The sequence below is a fragment of the Protomyctophum parallelum genome (assembly GCF_964188405.1).
Source record: "Protomyctophum parallelum genome assembly, chromosome: 19".
NCBI classification, from domain to species: Eukaryota; Metazoa; Chordata; class Actinopteri; order Myctophiformes; family Myctophidae; genus Protomyctophum; species Protomyctophum parallelum.
In genome coordinates, this window is record NC_139717.1 from 42,120,041 (window position 1) to 42,143,716 (window position 23,676).

At 43.5% G+C, this 23,676-nt stretch overlaps 1 protein-coding gene across 1 annotated transcript; it reads left to right on the top strand.

The window, feature by feature from the left end:
- Nucleotides 1-1,933: 1,933 nt before the first annotated feature.
- On the top strand, nucleotides 1,934-22,101 carry LOC310876587 (E3 ubiquitin-protein ligase pellino homolog 2). Its single transcript, XM_083790150.1, has 7 exons — nucleotides 1,934-2,298; nucleotides 12,403-12,532; nucleotides 14,033-14,134; nucleotides 18,413-18,610; nucleotides 19,406-19,591; nucleotides 19,745-19,950; nucleotides 20,594-22,101. Exons 1-7 carry the CDS (start codon nucleotides 2,222-2,224, stop codon nucleotides 20,979-20,981), a joined length of 1,287 nt encoding a protein of 428 aa, XP_083646276.1. The 5' UTR covers nucleotides 1,934-2,221; the 3' UTR covers nucleotides 20,982-22,101.
- The last annotated feature ends 1,575 nt before the right edge of the window (nucleotides 22,102-23,676 follow it).

The window sequence follows — 23,676 nt, forward strand, 5'->3', positions numbered from 1 at the left end:
TGGCGCGATATGAGCTTGTAGATCTGCTATTTTTCAATAGCTAAAGCATAACATGATGCCGACACCAAAATGGGTGCCCGGTCAGAATGGGTTTTAAACAACATGACCCCACGTTTTCCATTCCGAAAGGCATTGGGGACCGAGAAGCTTTTTGTCAATTTGTGTGAATTTTGCCAAACGCAATTTTATTTTGCTGAATGTCCGACAAATGATGTAAGGCAAACATTGTGATGAATTACTTAAGCCTAATTCATAATTGTTGTTGCACGTCATTGACAACCTGTTATTTTCACATGGGAATCTGTTACTTTCACTTAAAATAGGTTGTTTCCGGAGAGCAACATCATTGCCAATGAGAATAATTTTGCCTTTCCCTTGGAACCTAGCTACCTGTGCAAGTTTTGACATGTTTTTGTCCATACACCTGAGCTTCAGGTAGGGTAGGCTACTGTTCCAAACTTCCAGACAAAGACAGGGCATGATGTAGTGTTGTAGAGGGTAAAGAGATTACCTTACAATTAAGACACTCCTACACTGGGTTCTGTCCAAAAAGCCTGGAGCCATGAAGGGCTTACCTTTCCACCTCATCAAACAGCAAACGCAAAACAAATGACTTGGAGGTTGATTTCAACATGTATAGTAATTGCTGTTTAATTTCTATAAGCTGCAATAATAATGAACCGTCCGTGTGACCTAGGCAGCATAACAGAAAACGTGGCCTCACGGCAAACTTCAGAGCTTGGGCAAAACAAACCTTTTGTCACATACGACATACCGTAATAAGAATTTTATTGGCCTATAGCTCTGAACAACAGAGAGGGACAGGGAGACATTTGGAAGCCAGCTGTTTAGTAGTAAGCAGAGTAGTCTACTAACATTTGGTATTGCCAAATTTCTAGTTTTTATGCTACAACTGAAGTGCACTGCCCTCATGTGGTCGCAACTCAATGAGTAAGCACATAGAACAGACGAACAGACAGACAGACAGACAGGCAGACAGACAGACAGACAGACAGACAGACAGACAGACAGACAGACAGACAGACAGACAGACAGACAGACAGACAGACAGACAGACAGACAGATGCTGTTAGTAGACAGAGGAGACTTTGATTGATTGATTGAAGTATCTTTTTAACCAATTGGAGAATTACAGTAGCCTACATTTCAAGCACAACTCGATACAAAACTTAACTGTGGACGACACCATAAAGCATTACACTTGTTTACAATAGGGTGACGGGTCCACCATGTTCAATTCATCATAAGACAGGGCGAAACGGGGTGTGTATACGAGAGGGCAGAGAGTCAGAGACATAGAGAGCGCATTATAGACTACAGACACTCTATTGTCTTCTAGAGTGATTAAAAAACATAGACGTAGGTGTCGCGTCTGGGCTCGATGGATGGTGACCCAAATCCTAAATACAACATTACGTCAGATTCTATAATAATGAACCAGTGAGACTACACTTTGGATTTTTATTTCGTATTTATAAAAAATAGCAATAGTACCAAATGACAATAACAACATCTGCCAGCGACACTATATGAAATCGCAGGGAGGACAGGAAATTGTGAAAAGCCCGTTTTATCTTCCATATAATGAGTCAGTCAGCGCGAGCCCAGCTTTTCATCATGACTCGGTCTATTCCTGGGTTGTAGGAGAGTTGGGGGGGGGGGTTCTCGCTCAGTTACACGTGCGCGATGCGTTTATAACGTCGTTGTAATGGCCCATGCACGCGCACAACGTTCACGCGCATTTGTAAATAACGGTAGGAGGCCATATCGTTATGGACGCATTTATCCTCTACTATTCGGGGAAAGTGGCCGTCGGAACACCCCTTTTCACGGAACATGGTACGGCCATCTCTCCCCTGCCCCGTAGCTGTTTTTTGTACCCTCCTCTTGCTACGGAGCAGATTTCCAGGCCTTCAATCGATAGCACTGCACACACACACAGTTACACAGGATGTGAGGGGGAAAAAAGATGCTTATTCGCGGAATTAAAACCACAAAACGAGGGAAAGGACCGCTGCAAAAACTTTGGGGCCAGTGTACAAACTTGAATAGACTTGCAATCCAAATAACTTCCCGGTAGTTTTTTTTTTTTGAGGAGCCCTGCGTGCGTTATCTCATTTTTTTTCTTTTAAATATCTCTCACTACTACTACTGCTACTGTTGGACGGATTTATTACAGGAGCAAGATCGCGCCACTCTGATGAATTCACCGAAACCGGACGAAGATGATGTGCCCATTAAAGACCCGATAAAATACGGCGAATTGGTCATTTTGGGGTAAGTCTTAAGTCACGTTGGAAACGAGATCATACAACATAGTTGGAAGTGCACCCGTAGTAGCGCCAGTATGGCTAGAATAATACAGATATATAAAGAGATGTAGCATATACGTGTGCGTTCGACAGGTTAACATTTAAATAACACTATCTGAATAGTAACAACGTTAGAATAACAAGAAAATCGACGTCCCCCCCCCCGTCCCCCCCCCCCCATTAATGACAGCCTATTGTCATTTGTAGCACACATCGTCCATGGTGTAACGGTGTGCTACTATGTTACAAAGTAACTTTGCATCGCAATTTGTCAGGCTGATCTCCCCCGTGTACGCGGTCCGCGAAAATATGTGTTGAACTTGGTCCCGCATCGCATCATGTGTGTTTTCTAAACTCCTTGCAAAAAATATATAAAATATTTGATTGCGATGCAATGTTTCCCGTAGTAAAGACTACTATACTACGGATGTAGCCCCCCTTTTTTTTCCTCAATGGTCGGAGTGAGTGGGTGTAAGATCAGCACTCGATTGCTCAGGCTGAACCATATATCTCTATGATGTCATACTATGCTGGATCATCTGTGATCGCAGAAAGTGGGACAGTGGGATAAAAAAAACAACAATGAGAGATGCTCGTTGCTATCAAATAATATGTCATAATTAAAGGCCTTTCCGTGTGCTGTAACTATAACAGACACTGCAGGGCTGACATACCAGAGGAACTGTCATGCTAAGGATAGAACAGAAGCCCCCTGCCGCCCTCCCCTCTCTCTCTCACTCACACACACACACACGCACGTGTGCCCCCCCCCCCCCCCCAGCAAGATAGCAGTGCAGTTAGTCACCTCACCTACACATTCACACATGCATGACATGTGCACAGCACACACATACACATCACACATACTGTAGTGTATACTGTATAAGCCTAGTATATAAGACCCGTGCTCTCGCAGAGTCATTCATTCCCGAATCCCAGCCTTGTTGTAGCCTATATGTGTGTGGCTGTGCAGAGCTCCCTCTTGCCCTGCAGCTTCCTGGGTATGCCAAAGATAAAGTGACCTTATGGTGGTCTGTCTGTCTGTCTGTCTGTCTGTCTGTCTGTCTGTCTGTCTGTCTGTCTGTCTGTCTGTCTGTCTGTCTGTGTCTGTGCTGCATCAGTGTGAGCAGCATGTCTGTCTGTCTGTCTGTCTATCTCCGTCTCTCTCTGTGTCTCTCTCTCTCTCTCTCTCGTTCCCCCCGCCTCCCACCGCTACGACACAAGAGCCTATTACAGCCCTTTGTACCGGCAATCAATGCGAGGAAGTGATGATGACGAGCTGCATGCATAGCATGCGGACTCTGAGGTCTGAGCCAAACGCGCATCCTCCTGCTGCACGTGGCGTGGGTTTGCTTTTCTGTCACCCCATCCGCTCCGTCGAGAAGAGGCTGCAAAGCCTGCAACTGAAGGATTTTGGGGGAAACTTGGACTGCCGTCTTGACCGGTGCCAAGTTGAGAAGCTGCAATTTCTCAAAGCCTTTTCATGGTTCAAGGACCCCCAAATTAGAGTGTATTTAGTCGGCACGCTTTCACCCTCGGATGAAAATATCTTGTGCCAGGGAACCCCATACAGGATTTCTGTGGTTAAAATGTTCACATTTAGGAAATAGTTGGATAATACATAACATAGACGTGTTGTGAGCTTTTAGACTGGCTATTAACCAAATAGGGTTAAAGTGGTTAAACTGCTATATTAACTCCCTCAATGACCCCTGGGGCTTGCCGGTCCCCCACTTTGAGAACCACTGCAGTGTACGTATAATATTGCTTCTTGGACTATGTGGATTACCTGACAGACGGGTTCATTCAGATCTGACCAGCGTGACTTTGAATGTCCTGTCAAGCGAGCGTATACCCCAGGTAACTGGTTGTGGAGGAGTGATGCTCTTTCTAATTCCGGTTGTCAGACATCATATTTCCCCACTGGCCTGCTTCTTATGTAAAGGGACGGCCGGGCCCCGACTCCATCTGTGTGCCTCAGTGATCACATATGTCCTGTGTGATCGTCGTGGTCGAGGATGCTGGGGCTCAGAGCAGCGCATATGATGTTTGCAGTGGCCTCCTATGCCGTCGCTCATCATTACATTTGAGTTAGTCTGAACACTGTGTACAGCTGCACCCTGCCCTGGCCCAGTCCACCCCGCTCAGCAAGGCTCAGTTCACACCGCTGCCGTGTTTAATGAGCTCTCTCGCGCATACATACACACCCTCTCAACTTATCTCGCACCCTCACTTTTTATCCACTCTCACGTTGTCTCTGTCGCATTCCTCTACCCCACCCCCCCAACCCTACACTCCTCCCTGTCAGCCAGGCTCGCGGCATTCTGCTGAGTGCTGACTCTCATCGCAGAGAGGCAGGCCTCCGTCCTCGGTGGCTTGGCCCCCAACAAAAATAACCTCCGTGTCGAGGGGCAGAAGCGAGGTTTGAATATTTCATATTGTGTATGGTGGTGTGGTGCGCACATGCGTGAACAGGACACAGAACTGGCCAGGCCGAGTCGGCCTGTGCTCAGCTTCTCCGGCGCTGCCCCTCTCTAACCTCACCGGCCCTGCGTTAAAAAAAACCAAACAAAAAACTAATCCCTTGTTCCTAATCCTAATACCTGACCCAACCTCCATTTTTGCCCACTTTTCGCTGGTCTCAAGCCTCTTGGTCTCCCTGTTTTATCAAGCTGCCTCAGACCTCTGCCATGATTGTGCTCTAACCTCCTTCCTCTCTTGCCCAGCGAGGGCCCAGTTTGATGTGACAGGCAGGGTCATGAATGGAAGTGTTCTCCCTTGTGTTTGTATAAAGCATCACTGAGACCATGAGTGTCTCTTGTGTCTTTGAGCAACTGCTCCCGATGAGCAGGTTGGTACCTTGCATGGTTGCGTCCGTTGTGTGTGAACGTAGAACACATTCTAAAGCTACTTTGGAAAATGGCACCATATAAATGCAGACCATGTACAATCTGAGTGGCAAGCCTGTGAACAATTAACCTTTTGATCAACTGTTCGTTTTCATTTTCACTTTAGTCAGTATGCCAATTCCCCCCCGTGTTTTATAGCCAGAGCGACTGCCAACCCCTACTGTTGTGCTGTGGAGGGGTGTTGTAGAGACAGACAACCATGTCTCCTCCGACGTGCACGGAGGAACACGCCATCATTCCCAGTTCCGCTCCCTGCAGGCTTTTCCCACCTGCGGACACGGCTAATGGTGTTCTTTGGAGCGCCCGGCCAGGCCGGAGGCGCCGTGGAAGAATCAAGCCCCTGTCTCCTCCACGCTGGTGGGCAGGAACTTTACCCCTGCGCCACCTGGACGCCACAATGAACCTTTTTAAGTCAAGTGTGTGTGTGTGTGTGTGTGGCCATTGATCCTCCACTGGTAGGGCTGGGTAATTAACCGAAAATATATCAAAACCCAACATTTAGAAACAATAACCGACTTAGTCTTGCTTATGTTAATCGAATAACCGAGAAGGAGTCTTTTTTTGAGGGGGGGGGGGGGGGGGGGGGGCAGGGGGGGTTCTTATATCTATCTATCGACACGGAAACCTTCTAACCGATTACTGTATTACGAATAACTGTTATAGATTGTGCAATGGTGGAATGCAAAAACAGGGAAAATAGCCGATCTACAAGCTTACAACTTGTTGTAATTTGTGGCAAAAGTTTGACATAATCGTGATATTGTTTTGAATTCATATCGTCCGGCTCTATCCAACGATACACTTTTGAGTCTTTTTTACCAAGAAATGCTCTCTATATTATGTTAATATACATTCATAATACAGTACAAAGTCAATTGTATGAGAGAAGGTGTCACCTCATGTAGTCTCGTGTAGCCTCATATGACCAGAGATCTCCGCCTATAATGATACGTCTCTGGTGACATCTAAATGAGTGGGCTAAAACTGGGTGGAAACAATTCGGCAATTAAAAAAATAACTGCATTGCAGAACCAATGCAGAGACATTAGGGCGGTCCTTCCTATTGGGATGTTTGTCAGCAGCCGTTTAGAATGGATGTCACCAGTCACCACATGTATTGGTAGGAGAACTTTGATCGTCTGGCTACAGTACACACGACTATATATCGTTGCTGTCGGACAGAAACCTCTCATCTCCGAGTCCCTATTTTAAACATTTTGTGTTTTTACCCTACTTGATCATACTACAGCCGTACAGTGTCGCACAAGCATCAAAAGCAGCAGATCTGCAAGCTTGAAACGTGGCGCAAAGTGTCACGTTTTGAGCTTGTCGATCTGTTACGTTTGCTATTTTTTTTATTTGAATCCTAAAAAGTAACAGTTTTGTACATATGAGGTTTCCACGCGATAAATACGATATCATGTCACTGGATCTATGTAATGCCTACAGTAAAACGCCTACAGTAAAAGCCATGCATAGAATGTACACTCACACACACACACACACACACACACACACACACACACACACACACACACACACACACACACACACACACACACACACACCCTTTCCTTCCTGTCTCTCTTCAGTGTACTGTACTTAGCAATTAAGAGGAGATGCCTTAAAAATACTCTTTACCAAAGCAGCATGCTGAAAAGCTAATTAGCTAGTCAGGTGAAACTAGCAAACATTTGGTGGTGAACAACACCACAACAACAAAGTGGCATGTTTGATACTTTCCCAGGTAACCGCTGCAATTACAACCGATTTCCACTCGTTCCTTGAATTTACATTGGCTAATTTAATTACATTTATTTAGCCTTTATTTAACCAGTAAAAAAAACACATTGAGACTAACGTCTCTTTTACAAGTGTGAACTGGCCAAGAGAAGAGGCAAATACGGTAATGTTACACAGCTCTGCCAGTACCAACAAATTCAGGACAACATTTAGGACAGATAAATAACATTTGTAAGCACAGTACCCACTACCTTAGGAAGCTCAAGGAAAGAACAGGAATGTCTAATAAGATCATGACCAATAAACCTGATATGATGACTAAAATCACAATGTCTGCTACTAAACTAATACCAGCACCAGAGCAAACATTTCCTATACGTCGAAGCAGCAGCAGTGTCTGGGAAAATAAAACCACTAGGTCCCCATTATTCACCAGTGACCAGTCTCATGTCAATACCTCAGGAAATGACATACTGTTGTCTTAAGCGTTGGTCGTGTGAAGTCCACAAATGGAGAGGCAAAACCTCCATTAAACTACTGCAATTTAATACCATGTCCTGCTTTTGTCTGTAGTCTTGTATGTCGTTAATCTTCATCATGTAACCTAAAACTTCCACAGAGTAATTAACGCATGACGTTTTAGACCACACGTCTTTTCCTGTCAACAATTGATTGTTTCAGCTCTTGCCAAAAGTTTACTTTAGTTTGAGGACATAAAATGTGTTATTGTTGAAACTGAAACGATATACTAATAAGGTCACTTTAGACTCTACATACATTTTTGGTTTAGATAGATCTGAGTGGCTGATTTATCGACGTCCAAAATGGCAGGTCATGCCAAAATCTATAGAAATGGGACCCAATGCTTCCCTTGATGTAATTGTACATCAAGCCACCTCAGTGACACTCTGCCCTAAAGGGCCACATGGCTCGGAAACCTTTTGGTTCCCAAGGCTACTTACATAATGTTGCATTCACATGGGCACATGGACCGATGCAGTTTACCATTCATTGTCAATGGAAGCCAGCAACGTGAAGCTACGAAGCAGCTACAGTATATGACACATGAAGCTGCCGCAAATTATGCTGTGATGTGCTTTTTGCGTCTTTCCTTCTGCCTGTGTGAACGCACCATTACAGATATAGGCAAAAAGTTGTAAGAAACAGTGAAAATAGTTGATCTACAAGCTTAACCGTGTGAGCTATTTTCACAAATAACATTTAAGTGGTTAATCGATTTGTTGATACATAAAACCATGCAAAAAAATGTAAATGCCCTTCACGATTATTTGATTAATCAAAAAAGTAATTGCAGCCCTAATTTGAACATGGTTGCAGGCTCTATGGAACACACACAGCCTTCCACAGCTTCAGTGGAAAAGTGCCATGCCACGTGTCACTCGACAAAAATAACACATTCAAATGAAGAAAGTGTCTTTCACCTTTTTCCATAAGCATAAATCAGTTTTTTCACGAAGAGAGGCGACAAGAGACAGTGGGAAGAGCAGTGACACATGACAGGGAGGAAAAAAACACTGAATACGATATGTCATAGCAGGGGTTTAAACAGTCAATCAAGCAAGTCAATTTTATCGATTATGATCAGTTATTTTCGCTATGTTTTTAAACATTCTTTAAAATAGGGTTTAAGATTAAAACCAGGAAAGGAAAACTGTCACAACACTTGCCATATCACAATATTATGTTAACTAAAAGCCACAGTAGTTTCACGTCATAATATCGATATATTCCCCTGGCCCAGAGTGAAGCCAGCTAGCCACAAGACTGGTTCAAATACAAGGGCAGCGAAGGCAGACGTTGTGCCCTTCATAGACATTTGTTGCCCACCAGGCGGGCAAGCTCGTAGCGCGCCATGAGCTTGTAGATCTGCTATTTTTCAATAGCTAAATTATAACATAATGTTTAAAGCACCAAAAGGGGTTCCCGGCCTAGAATGGATTAAATACCGGTAGGTACAACACACTGCTGATTAGCTAAAAGCAGCATATGGCCCTCTGTATGAACTCTAACCATGACAGCCAGCTTCACAACAACGTCAATGTTTTGATAACCACCCAAGACAAGGAAGACATGAAATATGAACATAAAAGTATCATGATCATACCAATGTACTCTGCAACAACAACACAAGCTGCTCACATGTTGGTCCAGAAAAGCTTGGGAACTCACTAGATCTTTTTCAGACGGAGAGAGGTTGAAACCGAACTATGTCAAATTAGAGTACACTCCAAAAACAAAACTAAAAAAACAAATCAATTCCAACTAGGGGTGTAACGATACATTTTAACAGCGATACAGTAACTATTTAGCAAATAAATTAAATCTGTGTGAATGTGGATTTTAAGGAAATACATATGAATATGGATATAAATAAGGCCCTGGTCTTTCCCTAATCATGGGACTGATCAGGGGTAGCTACTGGGACGTAAGTCCGGACTTAATCACCCCGGCTGGGTCACCTGAGTGAAGGGTATGATGTTGCGTGACCCGAAACCCTGATGACCTTGGGATACATCACTGAGGATACGTCCCAGGTGCATCCACGTGATGTTTTTTCGTTTTTAGTAAACAGTGATTCTCTGGCAAATCCATATACATTATATTTGAGCAACCCGTAACTTGAGAATACACACATTTATCGATAGACCAAGACTAGTACTTTCTTCTAAAATTGATAAATACAACGCACAAGTACTTGGTATTAATACAATGGGTTGCTTGCATTGCAAAACGATTAGATACCGATTATTTGCATTGCAAAAAGGCAATTGTTTTCTGTATAACGAGAGCGGTTGCTCACACAGCCGTATGGTAATGCCAGCGAGTTAATGATGACCTGTGATAATTCTTCTGTTTCACCAAAAAGGACTTGCATTGTTAAAATAAGAGAAGTGGGACAGAATGCGTCCCCCTCTACAGTGGACGTGAGTTTCAAGTGGGCATGGAGTGAAAAGGGTTTAAGAGCTATGGGCAGGTTTCAACAGAGATGGAAACACAAACATCAAATCCCCAGTGTTAGTTTAACTCAGAGTGTGTACAAATGGACCATTTGGCTCCACTCGGCTCTCAGATTTAAAACACAGATAATCTTTTGTGTAGAATATATGACTCATGAGTTGAAAATGAAGTGGCATGCTTTGTAAAGCATTTGAGAGAAGCTGCTTGTTCTGCAGAGTGGAATATTACTAATAGTAATGGTACTATAAATACCGGACATGGCATCTGTATTTATTGATGACTTCATTATTATATTGTTTCAGCTCCTCTCCAATGCAATGATTATCAATGTACACGATTATACATGTACTTTTCCACCAAAACCTAATTGTCTCCACCAGGCCGAAGGCATGTGGGGAGAGTATGTTTTGCACTCCGTCCGTCCGTTTGTGTGTCCGTCCGTGTGTCCGTCCGTGTGTCCGTGAACAGCTAATCACGGCCACCGTTAACCCGGTCGATGCCATATTTTGCACACACACTCCCTGGATGCCAACCATGAACCTCTGCCCCAAACTTTCCAGAACGGCCTGTTATAGCGCCACCAGGAGGCCGCTTTGTGCAAAACAAGTTTTTCGATGCCATATTTTGCACACACACTCCCTGGATGCCAACCATGAACCTCTGCCCCAAACTTTCCAGAACGGCCTGTTATAGCGCCACCAGGAGGCCGCTTTCTGCAAAACAAGTTTTTGCACAGTACACCTACAGATTTTGTCCAAACATCACGCAAATTGGTACACAGTCTCTCTAGAGCCATTCAACGAAACGGGTCTTTCAGATTTATCAGACTCCATCCTGATTGGTTAAGATTGGCTTCCAAAGTTCACAGGAGTGCTCAGTTTCAAACAAAATGCTGCAAATCATGAACACATCGCGTGATTTCCGTGAAATTGTGCACCCACATTCCCACTAGGCCGAGGACGAAATGCCACATGAACAATTTCAACTCAGCCTCAAGGTGGCGCTATAACTGGCCGAAAAGTGTTTTTACCTCTAACTGCACGGATCTGTGGATAACCTGGTGGAGACCTGTGCCCGGAAGGGCACTTTTTCTAGTTTACTTTGTTGTGTGCCTGTGTTAAAATAGAACAACAAGCTTGTGAGCTAGATAGGCTATCATGATTCATTGTACAACTCACGCTTAAGGCTAAATTATAATATTCTTATTAAATGAGCTGGCACTAAGCCATGCGCTTGGTTAATTCAACATCGATTTAATCTATTATTTTGATAATTGTTAAATAAATAAATTGGCCCGTCGATCTGCTAATTCAATATTTTTGCAACAATGTATAAAATATAATATACATGATTCACTGATGTATATATATGTATATATATATATATATATATATATATATATTATTTTCTTCTCGATTCCATTAATCGAAGAAGTTATCGAATAATCGCTAAGAAAATCACGTATAGTAGTTGCAGCTACTGTTGGTATATTGTGAGTCTGTCCTTGTGTACCAGTGTAGAATGGGGTGACCTATATTGTACTTATTTTGATTTGCATGTGAAATTAGGTCAAAGAAATATTCAGTTTCATGCTCTCCTCCTCTTTGGTTAGAAAGGATTAGTAGAGAGACAGGAAACGGAAGGCAGGGAGAGGGGAAGGGCATAATTGAACTGGAGACATTGAGGTTGTATATGTAGTGTATATAGTGTATACTGGCCTACCACCCACGCACACACACACACCATAGACTGTAAAGAATATGGACAAAGCGTTCGCCGGGTCTAACATGGACGTAAAATGAAGCCTGTTATTCCTGCACTGTAAGTCGCCATCTTTCTAGATCCGTTTGGTACCAGCTGGCCATTGGCTGGCTCCGTTTTGGACCAGCTGGCCATTGGCTGCCCAGACAACGAGGCGGGACTTCCCCCCTTCTTCTCCGTTGGTTTTTATTTTGACTCGAGTGGGAGGGGAATCCCGATCATAGACTGTAACGGTAGCCACGCCCCTCAGAACATACGCGATGTTTATTTTTCTTTATGGTCATTTTTTTAATTAATGGGACCATAATTTTCCAAAAAGAATATTATGACATTAGAAATGAGACTTTAAACTAGTGACTGGAAGAAGAAAGTATTCATGACCATGTTTATTAAGGTAATACAGTCTAGGTGAAGTTGGGCCCAAATACATGGGCCTCTATGGAGCTATGGGGCTTTTTGGGTCCAGTCCAGCGCCACAACAGGCCATTATATGAACTACCGATTTCAAATGAGGCTTCACGAAATATCTGGCTGACTGCCCCCCTGACACACACACACACACACACACACACACACACACACACACACACACACACACACACACACACACACGCGAAGCCAAGGAAACAAAAAGACTCATTGTGTGTGTGTGTGTGTCTTTTGTGTCTCCTTTGCAGGTATAATGGCTCTCTTCCAAGCGGAGACCGTGGTCGCAGAAAAAGCCGCTTCGCTCTCTACCGGAGAGCCAAGGCCAACGGTGTCAAACCCAGCACTGTGCACATTCTCAACACACCACATGACAGCAAGGTTTGTGTGTGTGTGTGTGTGTGTGTGTGTGTGTGTGTGTGTGTGTGTGTGTGTGCGTGCGTGCGTGCGTGCGTACTGCGTGCGTGGGTCAAAGTATAGTATAATGTGTACCTCAACGTATAGTAGAATTTGATCTACAAGCTCACAGCATGACAGTGTGACACGTTGTGATCTTGTACTGTAGGTCAGCTCTTTTCTCTCTCACACACACACACACACACACACACACACACACACACACGCGCACACACACACACACACACACACACACACACACACACACACACACACACACACACACACACACACACACACACACACACTGTGTAAAGTGTGTGTGTTTGTTATCAGTGGATGCCATTAGCCATCGTTTCCTTCCTCTGACTATCTGTTTCTATAGAGGCGTCAGAGGAAGGATCACTACACATGAGGACTGTGGGGTTTATGCCTGTGTGTGTTTGTTTTGTTTATCCCATTCTGACCTGAGATCAGATTCATACGAGGTTTCCACTGGACACACACTGGTCTGACGAACCCATTCTGACCTGAGATCAGATTCTAAAAATGTCAGTTGCTCTTCGATTTTTCAAAAATAGCAGACCTACAAGCTCGTATCGCGCCACTCGGTGGCGCGATATGAGCTTGTAGATCTGCTGTTTTTCAATAGCTAAAGCATGACATGATGCCGACACCAAAATGGGTGCCCGGTCAGAATGGGTTATAGGAGTGTGTGTATCTATGGATACATTATTGTTTGCGTTTTAATTCGTCCCAGTCCTGTATCAAGGCGAGGTGTCATTTGGGGGTTCCAGGGGATGGCAATTGCCTCCACCTAGCTTTCACAATTAACCTAATAATTCACAACTTGTTTATATTCATATTTCCTCCATATTCTTTTCCCATATTATTCAGATTTTTAGATCGACAGTCACTTACTGCCCTATTTTGGGCATGTCATTACAGGCACCAAAAAAAACGTTATTCTTTTTGCAAAAATAGCAGATAAGCAATTTTTTGCTATATATATATATATTATTTTTTAATCTGACTCATGTGGTCACTTTTCTGCCATTCTCCTTTACAAGGTTTAAACTATCCCGTTTGTAATTTTGTATAAAGGGAATAGTTTATGGTTTAAAAGAAGTTACTTCTCCCATTGTAGGAACACACATCCTTTAACCCAGTGGTTCCCAAAGGGGTCTTCTCTTATGGGGGTCCCTGGCATATATTTTCAAATGGGGGTCCACAGGCTAATTAGTGTCAATTTAGGGGTTTTTGACATGAAAAAGTTTGGGAACCACTGCTTTAACCCAGTGGTTCTCAAAGTGGGGTCCAGGGACCCCCAGGGGTCGTTGAAGGGGGTTCCAGAGCCCTAGCAAATATCAGTTTAACCACTTTAACCGTAGCCTATACTGTATATGCATCGGGACCGTCCTAAGTGTCCTTGACATGAAAATGTTTGAGAACCACCACTCTAAGCTTCTTGTTGTGTTGTTACAGGCTGTCCACAGCAGAGGGCAGCATAGCATCTCCTTCACTCTCTCCCGTAACCAGACAGTGGTGGTGGAGTATTGCCATGACAACGACACCGACATGTTTCAGGTAAGGCATGCCGACCAGATGACTAACTGTCCTCCATAATCTCTCTCCTCTCCTCTTTGTCCATGTTAATGCAGAAATGCCTCGGGGAAAAAATTGATTTTAAAAGCCTAAAGAAATCGTCTATTTTGTCAAAATCCCATTGACAATGAATGGAGAATTTACGTCATAATAGTGTTGTACAATGATAAGAGCGCGTGTGATTTTTGTTTAATATCATGAAGATGTATGATAATAAGATTGTGATTTAAAAAAAATTAATGGAATTGTTTTGAGGGGCGCTAGACCTTCCTATACCTACATCTTTTTTGTCCTGAACTCTTGTCACATTTGCCATTAGGAAAATGTACGTCATATGTAGCCGAGAAAATCGCCTATTAGGGCCAGAATGAGATGATGTATGATGATAAGAGCGCCCCTCACTTCACATGGGTGTGATTCTTTTTTGAACAATAATCCTATTATATTAAAATGGCCTTGTGGGCGGATGGTGATCATTACAAACATAACATGACCATATATGGAGACTATTTTAGCACTAGTTTAACACCTTTCTGATGTCACTGACGATGTTGATGATGTCACACTTTCACATCACTCTGTGATATCACAAGCTCATGGAGGTTACCACAGTGACTATTTTGAAAGTCAGTCGCATGCAGATCTCCCCAAAAAATATCAATTAATCCAATATATGGAGTACCCTGATTTCATCAATATGACATCACAGTACTGTCACTCTCTGCTGCACTAGTGGACGAGAAGTGTTTTAAAGTATTTCTAACTTAGAGCCTAGTTCACTTCTAAGGGATAATACTGTGCAGAATCGTCCATGTCTCACAACCAGTGCTAATGAATATTCATTGAGCACAAAAATAGTATGGAGGGGTGCCAGCTTAGAAGTGGGACCCAGATACATTCAAAGCAGTCCAATACTCTTACCCTTCTTACTGGATTACTGTCTTCTGACCTGTATCGTTTAGATCCAATATCCAATATTCTAATTTACTATTGTTATATCTTGTATTTGTCACAAGAGTAAAAAGATATTAAATATCTTTTTGGTATTTTGGTTTTGTTCCTCAAGCCCAACATAGCACCAACTAGAACTGCACTCTGTCGAGTGCATACTTGCTTGTTGCACACTAGTAGGCCATAAATGGCCAACTAGTGCGCAAGCAGAGCGCGCAAGTACTTTCGACCGCTGTAAACTGTCAACCAATTACATATGTATATGTGATTTGTAAGTTGATTAGCGGTATACTGTGGTGACTTTGCGCCAAAAACCGTCCCAGCCAACCCGCCACTTTTGATGCGTATGCACCGTCCCAGCAAATTGTGCCTGATACGGCAGTGGTGCCAGATTACATACGTGTATACACAGGAGCATTACCTTTAATCCTCCCAACACTAAAACATATCGTCATTACGTCACCATCGAAAACCAATTACACTCTGGCATTGGGTCCTTTAATCCACATATTTTTTTTTTTTTTTTTTCAGATATTTTTTTTGCGGCTTATGCCTTTTATTGATTTTTGAAGGGACAGACAGTAGGCTGACAGGAAACGGGAGAGAGATGGGGGGATGACATGCAGTAAAGGCCGTGTCGGGTCCGGGAGTCGAACCCGCGGCACACTGCGACTGGATTACCAGTCCGGTGCCCAGACCGTTACGCTACGGCCTGGGCCCATATTTCTTACGTCATCATTGAGAGCTAGTTATACATATACTATAATATATGTAATTTAAGTTGATTAGCGGTATACTGTGGTTACTTTGCGCCAAAAACCGTCCCAGCCAACCCGACACTTTTGATGCGTATGCAAATAAAACAGCAAATTGTGCCTGATTTGCTGGGACCAGATTACATACATGATCACATTTCTTACGTCATCATTGAGAGCTAGTCATACATATACTATATATATGTAATTTGTAAATTGATTGGCAGTATACTGTGGTTACTTTACGTCATCATTGAGAGCTAGTCATACATATACTATATGTAATTTGTAAGTTGATTAGCGGTATACTGTGGGTACTTTGCGCCAAAAACCGCCCCAGCCAACCCGCCACTTTTGATGCGTATGCAAATAAAACAGCAAATTGTGCCTGATTTGCTGGGACCAGATTACATACGTGTATACACAGGAACATTACCTTTAATCCTCCCAACACTAAAACATATCGTCATTACGTCACAATCGAAGACCAATTACACTCTGGCATTGGGTCCTTTAATCCACATATTTCTCACGTCATCATTGAGAGCTAGTTATACATATACACACCATGTACTCTGGTCCCAGCAAATCAGGCACAATTTGCTATTTTATTTTACAAATTATATATATGTATATGTATGACTAGCTCTCAATGATGACGTAAGAAATATGGTCATGTATGTAATCTGGTCCCAGAAAATTTGCTGTTTTATTTGCATACGCATCAAAAGTGGCGGGTTGGCTGGGACGGTGCATACGGACCGGGCGAAACTATTACTTGCGCGCTCTGCTTGCGCAAGTAATAACACAAAAACAAATGGAGAGAAGAGAAAGAATAGCATGTAGATTAGTCATCATCAGCGCACTGAGATGCTTGAAGCATTTCCGAAGCTTATTGTTGTACTTGTTCCTGGTCTGTTCATTCATTCATAAACTTGATTGTCTGGGGGAAGTAGCTATTTTGCAGCCTACTGCCTGCAACCTTGTGGCCTGCGAAGCCATTTGCTAAACTCAATGGACAGAAAAGAAACAGCAACATGATTTTCATTCAGATAATGTGATATTTGGCTGTTTCCAGTCTTGAATGGCATAAATTGTAAAATGTGCTGCCCCGTTCAGATGAGAGATAGTTTGTCTGATTCACAGATTCAGTTTAGTGAATGTTAGATAATAGGTAATGAACTTACAACAGCAGCGATACAGTCTTTGGTTTCCCCCCCTTGGAAGATAAGACTTGACTGCAAAATCTAAGTGGCCTTTACACTTGTAGCATAAAGACGATCAATAAATTACAACGAGAAGGCAGTAGTATGTAGCGTAAGGATGATCAATAGATTCCTGCCGTGGGAAGGCAGTAGAAGGCATGTCAAACCTGTTCATCGGGTGCTGCTTTGCACGTGCAACCGCGTGTCTAACCCATTCTGACCTGAGATCAGATTCATACGAGGTTTCCGCCGGACACACACTGGTCCTGATGAACCCATTCTGACCTGAGATCAGATTCTAAAAATGTCAGTCGCTCTTCGATTTTTCAAAAATAGCTAAAGCATAACATGATGCTGACACCAAAATGGGTGCCCAGTCAGAATGGGCTAAATCACATGACTACTTGCATACACAGTTTGGGAATGGTAAATTTCACCTGTCTTTGAAAACGTATTGTACTGTATATCAGGGGTGGGAAACTTTGATGATGGAGAGGGCATCACTCCAGAGGGCATATTATTTAATAACAATAATAATTTAATAATTAAGTAATTGCATATTACTGTCGTAGCAAAAATAGCTGATCTACAAGATCAAAACATGTCGCAGTGCGACGCGTTTTAAGCTTGTAAGATCAGCTATTTTTGCTATGTTTGAAACTTTGAATTGAAATTCTGAATAATCTTTTGCTATTTTCTTTTATCGGATTCCTGAAAAGTAATGTTTCTATTTATTTTCAAATGCCTTTGAAATGCCTTAAATTATATTATGACTAACTTTATGTTATGTTATGTTAACTTTATGAACTAAACACAAATACATTAGACATAAAAAGACAACATTTTAATACTACTAATTTAGAATAATACTACTAATTTAGAATGAATGATTAAAACGAGTCGTGTTTGCGTGTTTGAAACTGTAACAACTGAAACCAATAATATATCAGTATTCACATTAACCCATTCTGAACGGGCACCCATTTTGGTGTCAGCATCATGTTATGCTTTAGCTATTGAAAAATAGCAGATCTACAAGCTCATATCGCGCCACCGAGTGGCGCGATACGAGCTTGTAGGTCTGCTATTTTTTGAAAAATCGAAGAACGACTGACATTTTTTAGAATCTGATCTCAGGTCAGAATGGGTTCATCAGACCAGTGTGTGTCCGGCGGAAACCTCGTATGAATCTGATCTCAGGTCAGAATGGGTTTAAGTGAAGGTGGGGGGGCCTCATGTGGCCCCCGGGCCGCCAGTTGCCCATGTATGCTGTACATTACACCCTATCCTATCAGTGGATAACAGAACTATTGTGTTCAAACAGACTGTTCCGTGTCGTCTCCCTGTAGATCGGGCGCTCCACAGAAAGTCCCATTGATTTTGTGGTGACAGACACCTCCGGAGGAGGCAAGGAGGGTGAGGACCCCTCGGTGGCCCCGAGCACCATCTCACGCTTTGCCTGCAGGGTGGTGTGCGAACGCAACCCCCCCTACACCGCGCGCATCTACGCCGCCGGCTTCGACTCGTCCAAAAACATCTTCCTCGGGGTGAGTGGGCCGACGCAGTGGGTTCAGCTCATGGATTTAACCAGAAGGGAAGACTTACAATATAGGAAAGTGATTTTTGCGAAGACATTTTAACGGAATGCCGAGAAAGCATGCCGACTTTTGCAGAGAAAATGAAATGCGATGGGAATTTGGAATCAGTGCGATATAACCGTTTATCACAATATCATGCAACGTGGAATCCGAGAACAATATCGTTAGTATGCAGATCCTTTAGTAAAGCGATGACGTGAACTTTTTGAACAATTATTCACCTTTACGAGACAACACTTGTCAAGCTTCATGCTTTTTGTATTGTTGCTAGAGGTTTTGATGTATTTATTTTCTTTTTACTTTTGGTATAGTCTTGCATAGCCAGCCAGCCAGGCCATCAGAGATTTCCACCTACTGATCCGGGGGTTATCTAGATTAAATGAATGGGCTAAAACTGGGTGGAAACAATTAAAAGATTGATAAACAATGACTTCATTGCAGAACCAATGCAAAGACTTGAGTGAGTTCCTTCATATTGGGATAACGATGTTATTTGTTTTTAAAGCAGTGGATGTAGCCGCGGTTCTAGCCCATACACTGAAGTTGGATTACCCAAGAAATATCAGTAAGCCGCAAATCTCTGACTGTTTGGCTACACAAGACTACTTTTGGTATAGCTGTAATGCTACTGCCACCGGCCTAATTTCCACACGTGGGACATCGAAGCTTGAACTGTAACCGGTACTGAAAAACGTACCTAAACTGAAGTCACTGATCTAAAGTGATCCAATCCCCTCTCCTCAGGAAAAAGCCACCAAGTGGAAAAACCCAGATGGCCATATGGACGGTCTGACAACCAACGGTGTGCTGGTGATGCACCCGGAGGGGTTTCCCGAGGACTCCAAGCAGGGGCTGTGGCGGGAGATCTCCGTGTGTGGAGACGTCTACGCACTCCGAGAGACTCGCTCAGGGCCCAGCCGAGGAAAACTGGTCAGTCAGATGTGGCTGTCCTGTCCTGTCCTGTCCGTTTGTGTGTGTGTGTGCGTGCGTGCGTGCGTGCGTGCATGCTTGTGTTTCTTTGCCTGTATGCGTGTGCTTTGTCGTGCCAGCCTTGATAGAAACCGTGTGTTGTCCCCCCTATAGGCTGAAGGGGAGAGCAGCGCCCTGCGAGACGGCTCCCTGGTAGACCTGTGCGGTGCCACCCTGCTGTGGCGCACCGGAGAGGGGCTGCTACGTGCGCCTACCTTGCGCCACCTGGAAGCGCTCCGTCAGGAACTCAACGCCGCCCGGCCCCAGTGTCCTGTAGGCCTAAGCACCCTGGCCTTTCCCAGCCTGCCACGCAGCCACAGGTATAGGGCTTATAACATGGACTGTACAGCACCGCTTTTTTAACCCATTCTGACCTGAGATCAGATTCATAACGAGGTTTCCGCTGGACACACACTGGTCTGATCGACCCATTCTGACCTGAGATCAGATTCTAAAAAAATGTCAGTCGTTCTTCGATTTTTTCAAAAATAGCAGACCTACAAGCTCGTATCGCGCCACTCGGTGGCGCGATATGAGCTTGTAGATCTGCTATTTTTCAATAGATAAAGCATAACATGATGCCGACACCAAAATGGGTGCCCGGTCAGAATGGGTTAACCAGGGGCCTGCGAGCGCCTAGTGGTCTGTGGTGTAATTGCAAGGGGGTCCATGAAAGAATCAAATCTATATCTTACTTTGCAGATTATTTATTTCCTTAAATAGCGACCACAGGATTTATTCAGAAGTTTCTTTTACTATATTTTTGGGGCGTTTTCTGCCTTTATTGATAGAGATAGTAGACTGACAGGAAATGGGGAGAGAGAGATGGGGAGTGACACATAGCAGCGGTCATCAGGATCGGGAATCGAACCCACAACACGCTGTCTGGCGGCATTAGGTGCTAGATTTACATTTTCATGTAAATTTCCCATGAATAATGTATCAGTTTTGCCCCTTTTCTAGTCTCGAAGAGCGCCAGCCCTGGGTCTACCTCACCTGCGGCCACGTCCACGGACGCCACGACTGGGGCCAGCGGTCCAACGGCGAGGCGGAGCGAGGCGGCGAAGGGGAGATCACCACCATCCGCAGGGAGTGCCCGCTGTGCCGGAGCCTGGGGCCCTACGTGCCCCTGTGGCTGGGCTGTGAACCCGCGGTGTACGTGGACGCCGGGGCTCCCACGCACGGCTTCGTGCCCTGCGGCCACGTCTGCTCGGAGAGGACAGCCAAGTACTGGGCCGAGACGCCCCTGCCCCACGGCACCCACGCCTTCAGGCCCGTCTGTCCCTTCTGCTCCGCCGCGCTCAGCACCCCTGGCTGGACGCGCCTCATCTTCCAGGGTCCCATCGACTAGCCACGACTCGGCCGCGCGCGCAGCGTCCGCTAACCGCTATAACGACGGGCGTCGCGCTGCAAACGTTGGCTTGGGGGTGGGGGGGGGGGGGGGGGGGGCTGCACGCGGCGGCGACAGATATCCACTTTAGAGACGTCACTCGTAGGGAGGACGTGATGTTAGAGCAGCGCGTTTGTTCTTCTACGCCCCCTGTCTGAATGTCGGCTAACACTACCTACACTGAAGAATTCGGAGAGTTAATATGCTAATCGAGATACCCGCAAGGGTCCCTTTTTTACACTCTGAGCTACATTAACGCTCCGGATTTTACTACGTATGTTTCCATCCAAGTGGTTATCTTATTATAAATAGAAATGTCCGATATTGATTTAAAAAAAAAAAAGTATTGCAAAATATGTTTTTACATTCTCTTGAAGTGAAAGACTTTTTGTCCTTAAAAGAGTCATACGATAGTGCTAGGAACACTTTAGTCAAACAAATGACTTGGGACACTGTAACCTGTAACCTTTAACAATCGTAATCACCTTTGTGGCAGGTGTGTGTTTGGCGTAACTATGTTCTATATGTGCACTGTGCAGGTATAGTCTGTGTATTGGCAGCAGCTCAATTGATGGAAATGTATTACAAGTGTGTATTTATACTTGCAGTGATTTGAAAACTGTGCTTAAAAGTCACTGGACAATTGGATGGAAACATACAGCGAGTGCAGGGTTGCTGAATGCAGCACTGGGCTTCCTTCTCCCTGTTTATTCCTCAGTGTTTGCTCATCTGTATAGGACCAGTATTCATGCACGATGACAGTACTGGTATGCTGACACACTATGGGTGTCACTCATCCCTGTCCGTCTACCGTCTATTCAGATTGGCAAGCAGAGGAGGTTCTAGACTAGGACTTTGTTTTAAACTCGGGCAAAATCCACTACATAACTCTCAGAAGCAATAATAGCACTTCCATGCAATACCCTCCTAGATAAGCTAGTTGTTTGCGCTATGTTTAGCTAAGTGTTGGTGGGTCTCCGGGGCAATGGCTCAACCAGAGGTGTGTTCAACTCAAATTAGATTTTTCTTCTTTTTAACCACAAAAAGAAATAATTAAAGGCGATTATAGGCCTATATGCTTATATGCCCTGTCATAATGCTGGTGTTGCGCTTAAGATGAATGAAGATTAAGCACTTAGATGAACTATTTTCATGGCTTAAGTGGTTAACTTAAATATCTAAAGATATCTGTATGATGAAATAATACAGATACAGCTCAGCAAGATTGGTTAATGGTGAAATACCTAACTGTAATTACAAACTGGGAATACTTTTAGACGCATTTACATGTTTATTATTTCCTGAGTAAAACACAAGCAAGCATTATTATGATTTGCTGCCAATATGTTAAACTGAACACACCTCTGGTTTATGACTGAATTATGATCAAACAGGGTCTGTGTGTGTGTGTGTTTCAGTATGATGGAGGGTCATATGCTATGACCTTACTTAACCTCAAAAGACGACCTTCTTTTTTCTTCAAAGAAAACTATTTTGTTAGGGAACGGGGAGGGCATTGTTTTTTTGGGGGGGGGGGGGGGGAAGAGTAAATGGGATTATTTTAGATGTTTCAGTGTTTAAAAAGAAATGACAGATATTTTTCTAACTGTTTTTAGTTGTTTATCAGTGTAAGCAAGTTCTGTATGTTTCAGAATATTATCGTGTGGTAGAAACTAGGAGAGTTTGTGAGTGAGAAAATATTTGCCAACACTGTGTCGAATGCGATCACAAACATTGCCCAGACAATGAATGTAGCCAAATACTCAGGCTATGTTTAGCCTTTCCCAGGTGCTCATATTGAATTGTCTATATTGTGATACTATTTTTGTAACTGAAGATTAACGGTGTAGCTTGATTATGGTCTAGCTTGAAAATTCAGATTGTGTCAATGCTAATATTATTAGCCTCAAGTATGGAAGATGTATAATTGATATTATTAAATCCTGATTTATGCTTGGTTGAGTGCTGGTTGGTGGCCTCACACCGGAAAATTGCAGATCTACAAGCCAACAACATTGTGTAAGTGTGTAGATTGGCTATTTTTCGTGTGGGTGCGACAACTGGCGCTCAAATACGAATAAATCAGGCACTTCTCACACACCCACGTGGAATTGTGTCTAGCTTGCATGTGCCGAACGTACACTTACCGATGTACACTACAGAAAACACATACACACATATACAGACACAAACATTTTAATATGACTTTGCACACGATGGATTGCCAAACTGTAAAACTGAGTGTTATAATGAGAAAGGGAAAGGCCAACATGTCTTCCGAATACACAAAAACTGCATTTCTGTTGTCGTTCAACCTGGACGACACTTTCAAAAGAGATCATTTTGTCTTTTTCTTAAACAAAGACATGTCCCCAAAAAGAAAGCCTGTCTTGATGCTTGATAGATGTGTGATGTTTATGAATGAGACTCATAAATTCCCACCCTTAACTACTATGCTAATACTTTCCACTAACTAACTCACTGCAGAATATCGTCAGTTATCGGCGGTCTTCTCTTAATCTCAAATATTTCTTTGGTTCTTAACTTTCAGATTCGAAGTCTGAATACGAAATGAAACGCTTGGTTTCGTTGACAATTGATGCAGTGCCCTCAGTTATAGTAGCTCAGGATTAGTTTCCCAGAGTACAGAAACACA